At 41.2% G+C, this 6,431-nt stretch overlaps 1 protein-coding gene across 1 annotated transcript; it reads right to left on the bottom strand.

Annotated features, from left to right (window-relative positions):
* Positions 1–2,438: 2,438 nt before the first annotated feature.
* Positions 2,439–3,239, bottom strand: LOC308308798 (C-C chemokine receptor type 4-like; the record flags this gene model as incomplete). Its single annotated transcript, XM_080754250.1, has 1 exon — positions 2,439–3,239. One exon carries the CDS (start codon positions 3,237–3,239, stop codon positions 2,439–2,441), a length of 801 nt encoding a protein of 266 aa, XP_080610376.1.
* Between the last annotated feature and the right edge of the window lie 3,192 nt (positions 3,240–6,431).

The following is a 6,431-nucleotide window of genomic DNA, read 5'->3' as shown; positions in this document are numbered from 1 at the left end:
TTGTTATCCTGACCTGACCTGAAAATGTATTTTCTGTTTAATAAAGAGCTGGACAGACAGGGAGGTCCCAGTTAATGACGCTCTGTTGAAATATCACTTAAACATACAACAGTACCTTAAATTAATTATTACAACATAAAATACCTCATGAATCTCGCTTAAGGAGAATCTGAAAATGAAAGTGTCTCAAAACAAAACTGCACTGATGGTAGGATAAATGTTCAAGGAACTTATCCGTTCCAGGTAGGCTATTAGAAGAGAAAATGAAAGTGGCCTTTTATAATGAGTAAAATAAAATAAAAAAACGAAACTACTGCCTACTACGGCCTACTGATGAAATGTATATTCACAGAAGACAGCTGCACGCCTGAAAACACATATGTTATATACAAAGCCCAGAAAACCATATCTTTGGACATGCCAAACAGCATGTGGAATAAGTAGGCTACTCACATTTAGCCTTAAGTTACTGCAATGTAGAAATACTCTGTTATAAGTAAATCAGTCATAAGTCATTCAAAATTTACTTGAGTAAAAGTACAAAAGTATTGGCGTCAAAATGTACTACTTAAGTACCAAAAGTAAAAGTACTTGTGTCCGGTATGCAGAATGTCAGAAAGTTTTTAAATGTATAAAAGTATTTTTAAAATGGCGGATTTTGGCACGCACAACCTGGCTCCCCCCTACCTCTCCACCCTCCTCGAGCCACATGTCCCGATCCGTTCCCTCAGGTCCAGTGAGGCTGGCCTCCTCGACGTCCCCAGGGCTAAGCGCCAAACCTGGGGTGACAGAGCCTCTCTGTGACCGCCCCCACCCTCTGGAATTAACTCCCCAAACGCATCAGACGCCCCCTCCCTCCCTACTTTCAAAACCACCCTGAAAACCCATCTGTTTACAATTAAGCTTACCTTGTTACAACAACACTTGCTTTTATTGTTCTTTTCTATCTAGTTTTTCCCCCCTAATCTACAAGCTCACAATGCATTGCATCACGTATGTATGGCCGATGTATGTATACACAGCAGAGCTGAAGTGGTTAATGTATGTTTTATAATAATCAAAATCTACAATGTAACTAGTAACTAAAGTTGTCAAATAATTGTATTGGAGTAAAAGTACAATATTTGCCTCTGAGATGTAGTGTAGTAGAAATAAAAGTATTGGAAATTGGAAATAATCACGTAAAGTACAAATACCTCAAAATGTTACTTAAGTACAGTAATTGCATAAAGGTACTTTGTTACTTCACAGTTTACACACCATTGCCAGACTGTTAGGCGGCATTCACACAGGCACGTTTTATTGCGATTAAAACTAATCCTGTAACGTATTGTCGGAAAATACACAACGTTTGGGCATGTGTGAAGTCGCATCCGTATTCTTTTTCGAATCAAAGAAACAAATGCAAATCCACAAAAAAACAGTGGTTTCGTTTCGCTACTGCAAACGCTTCACTGTTGGTGTGAATCCATCCGTCTCAAATACAGGCAATGAAACATTGTGGTAGATTATAGAGCCATGTGCGGGTTAAATCTATAGTTATATATAAAAAGTTAAATCCCCCTCCAGGACGTCCGCTCTCATTATATGTATGACCATTAGCTTAAGGTCCATGCTGGCCGCCCCCTCCCCTCATTGATTTTAATTTCTGATCACCGCTCCCTCGATCGTGCATAGTGTATTATTTGTGAGGAGTTGCTCACAGTCAGGCCTAATATACAGTAATATAGGCCTAATAGGCCGATGTGTGGGTCTCTCGCCCTTGCTCGCGCGCTCTCTCTCTCTCGTTCTCTGTGCCAAATCATGTCCAAATGGAGACGCTTTACGCACGGAGCGCAGAGAGAGGGAGCCAGGGAGGGCAAGATGAGGGGCAGAGAGATAGAGAGAGAGGGGGAGAGACGTTGACGTTCTCCTCTTCGTAGATATTCATATCTTGCTAAAGTATTTGTTGTCTGGTTTATTGCTGGTAGATTTTGGGAGTCCCTCTGGCCGCCGCTGGATTTATTTTTTGATTGCCCGTTTTCCGACCACAGATAAATAGGCTAACGACGCCTGTGCCGCAATGTTGCGGGGGTCCTGCGGTTACATTGTGAGTTGAACTTGAAGAATTAATAAACACAGGGAGATGGAGGAGGCATTATTGTGCAGCTTGGATGTCCCATGGACAGACGTGGGCGATTCCTTGTTTCGGATGACAAAGTGCAGTGCGAGCGCAAACGTATCAATTAAATATGCAAGAATGTAGCAACTTCACCTCTCCCATTCGCACGACTAAACCGAATTATATTATGAGAATGTGGCCTAAATGGACTTCAATGTGTTCCATCAAGCATCTGGTTACAGTTTTCTTTCTTCATCTATCTATCTATCTATTTTAGCATGGCTTTAAAAATAAATGCTTCAACTTCCCAGGCCTTCATGGCCCTGTGACGCTGTCCTTATAGGACAAGGGAGGTCATAACTACATTCTCTACTGGTCTATCATTCCTCCTGAACTTCCTACCAACACAAAAATACAGGAGGGGGTTGAGACAGCTGCGAGAGTAAGCAATGGCCTCTGTGATTTGTAAAGTCAATCTGATTGCCTTGCTGCTTTCACATTCTGTATAGACATCAAGCAACTCCAAGGCTTTGAAGAAGGAAGCAACATTATAGGGCGTCCAGCAGCAGAAAAACACAGCTACAACAATGATAACCAAGCGGATTGCCTTTTGTTTCATGGGTGTTTGGTTCAATCGGAGCACACAAATGATCCTGGTGTAGCAAAAACCCATGATGGCCATCGGAATCAGTAAGCCTAGAATGTTCATTTTGAAAAGGCCGAATATAGCCCAGAAATGCCTTTCGTATGGTGTGGTACCATTCTCAGGAGTGTATAAGGGAGCACAGAATAAAGTTGTGTTTGAATTTGGGGACTCCTGAACCTGAAGAAAAAGCAGTTCCGGAAAAGAGGAGAGAAATCCAGCAAACCATACAACAGCAGCTACAGTCATTTCAACAGAGTATGTTCGTGTTTCTGGTGCATCCAATTTGTGAACTATAGCCAAGTACCAGTCAAAGCTCATCAGGATGATGAAAAAGATCCCACAGTAAAAGCCTATAAGGTAAGCACCAAGGACCACCTTGCACATAGCATCCCCAAACAGCCACTGGTCCCGGGCTTGGTGGGCTAGGAAGGGAAGGGAGCACACTAGGAGAAGGTCAGCAAAGGCCAGGTTGACGAGGCCCACATCAGTCATGGTACGGATCCTCTCCCCAAATATTTTGACCCAGAGGACAAATACATTCCCTAGAAATCCCAGGACAAAGAAGAGAGAATAGAGCACTGGTAGAAAGTAGGATCCATAATCTTTATATTCACATGGACCGTAGAGGCCTTCTTCATAGTTGTTGTAGTCATAGTCGGGAGAGGATTCATTGGTTGTCATGGTAAACGATCTAAGAGAGTAATTGGAAAAGACAAGGTTTTATAATGTGCATATTGTGTAATCTTTTGAAAGAAAACAACATATCTATCAACATATACAACTGTGTAGAACATATGACGGAATGTGCTTCAAGAATCTCTGCATAAATGTGTTCATTTCAGTCGGCTTAGATGGTTCGGGCATCTAGTACGGATGCCCCCCGAGCGCCTTCCTAGGAAGGTCCTCGATGCACGTCCCACTGGGAGGAGACCCTGTGGCAGACCAAAGACCAGATGAAAGGATTATATCTCCAAACTGGCTTGGGAATGCATTGGTATACTCCCTGAGGGAGTGGAGGAAGTTGCTTGGGATAAGAAAATCTGGAAATCTCAGTTGGAACTGTTACCCCTGCGACCCGATTTCTAACAGCAGCAGGAATAAAGGACCTCCTCATTCGCTCAACTAATTATCAAAAACCTGTTACTAAACGAGGTACGCAGGGCCTTACATACATACAGGGGATGGCCATAGAAGAAAAGAATAGTGTTCAATTTGGTTATAGTGATCTCCAAAGAATCAGGGGGAAGGCCAATCACTGAGCCAGTCATTTTATTGATTGGATTTTTGTCAATCATGGCTGTGATACTGCCCCCCCAGCAGAGCACAGCATAAAAGAGGACACTGGCAAGGATACCTTGGTAGAAAAACATGATTAAGAAGTGACCTACTGACATCGAAAGATCTGAGCTTCCTCAAATGAAAGAGTCGAGAATGAGCTTTCTTGAACACAGAATTTGGGTTTATCTTCCATTCCAGTTTACTAGTCTATCAAAGTGGACACCAAGATACTTGGATAGAATCTCATGCTCAGTGCTTCAACCACTACATGAATGCATGTGCATGCATGCACATATACAAATGTATATATATATATATATATATATATATATATATATATATATATACATATATACATACATACATACATACATACATACACATACTGTACATACTGTACATACTGTACATGCATACATACATACATACATACATACATACATACATACATACTGTACATACATACATACATACATATTGTAAATACTGTACATGCATACATACAGACAGGCATGCATGCATACATGCATACACATACATAATGCATGTACTGTGATCCGATCTAGGGCAGTCAGTGGTTCTCAAAGTGGGGTCAGGGGACCACCAGACCGGGGGTCCTCGAGGGGGTTTCAAATGGTCCCTTACAGGTCTGTAACTCTGAGAATGATGGGGTCCGCGAAATGAAAAGTTTTGAGCAACCACTAATGTTGTGCAACGGCAAATTTGAAACAAAACAGTTGTTTGTTTATTTAACAACTTTACTTTACTTTATTATCTCCATTAGCACTTGCCTAAGCATGGCTATTCATCCTGCTGTCCGTCACACCACATACAGTACAGATCATACACAACAACATACAGATATTACAGACAGACAATAGTTCACTGACAGAAGTTAAGAAGTACATTTTTGTAAATTAATTTCACAATATTGTACATTTCATGATAAAGGGTTACCATTCTTCTTACTTTTTTATAATAATATCTAATTATAGACAAGGAAAATACAAGTTGCCCAGAAACAAAGCAGCCAATGCAAAAACAGATCACTCAAACTGAATAAATATTGTAATGCACTGTTTTACCATCTTCTTAAAACCCTCTTTAGTATTAGCTTCAATAATATAACCTGGCAATGCATTCCACCTTACAATAGATCTATAAATGACAGTTTTGTGTATAACAGAGCTTTTCACTTTTGGAAAGTTAAACCTACTTTCTATTTCATGTCTTGTTTGATATTCATAGCACTAAGTTTTAATAAAGTTTTATATAATATTGTTGGTGACTGTGTACATTTTATACTTCTAATGAAATGTAATAAGAAATAGATTGAACTTTGACTAACAGTCAACCATCTCAGCCTGTCATGCATGTCTTTTACATTCGTTCTGTGGGAGCAATTCAAAGCACAACGTACCACTCTATTCTGAACAACCTGCAATTTCCCCATATCCTACATTGAGGCTCTACTAGTCCAAATAACAAAACAGTAGTCCAACTGCAAAAGAACTCAACCGTTTAAGACAAGAAGACGGTCTTACCCGTTCAATACAGCAAAATCCATATCAGCCTACTTCCAGAGTTCCCCTCAACCATAGCATAAAGCTCGTTCAGATACACAAATGAAGGATCAGCCCGTTAAATAAGAAGCATCTGGCAGGAAGCTGTGCTTACAGCAATCTGGGGGTTCAATCGAGGCCGAGGGAGCAGTTACATACCCCACACTCGTCAGCCTAAAAACAAAACCTCCAAAAACAATTATTGTTGGCGCCTACTAGGCCCTTGCTCAAGTCTCAGCTTGTCCTAAATTCCCATCCTTTCTTGATATGATGATAATGATAGGATGGAGTGGGCGTTTAATTGTAAACACAGTAAGCTGCAGGCAAAAGTTCACAGGAAATTACATGGCATTTACGGGAAAGATGGACAATGGTTCTTGGACTCTTTTTTTCTGAGGATGTCCTTGTTTGCCCCGCGCCGTCCTGCTAGTTAGTGTTGATTCTACTTTTGGTTCTTCACAGCGCTGCACCTAACCGCACAGCACTCAAAATCACTGTGGAAAGCTCCTATAATTTGGTCCATCTGGCTCTCATAGAGGAACAGGAAAGTTGGGCATGAAAACATTTTGGACACTATAGGGAGAACTGTGCACCTTGGAATAGTGGGCATTGGGTATATGTGGGCACCTGGAAGAGTGGTCCCTTAGGGGGAGAAGAGTGGGCACTTTGGGGGGAGAAGACTTTTGTTATTATCATCATGTATCCAGGGTTTGGCGAGCAATAGACAAAGCAATTCACCCTTTGTTAGCCTTCTGATTGGTCCCTGACTGACCAACCTGCAAGCTCTTTTTGCCTTGTCCCGCCCTGGTTCCGCCTTTTTTATGTTGAATTTGCTGTAACATAA

The sequence above is a fragment of the Nannobrachium achirus genome, assembly GCF_963921795.1.
Source record: "Nannobrachium achirus genome assembly, chromosome: 23".
Lineage (NCBI taxonomy): Eukaryota > Metazoa > Chordata > Actinopteri > Myctophiformes > Myctophidae > Nannobrachium > Nannobrachium achirus.
This window is presented reverse-complemented; position numbering and strand designations above follow the sequence as displayed.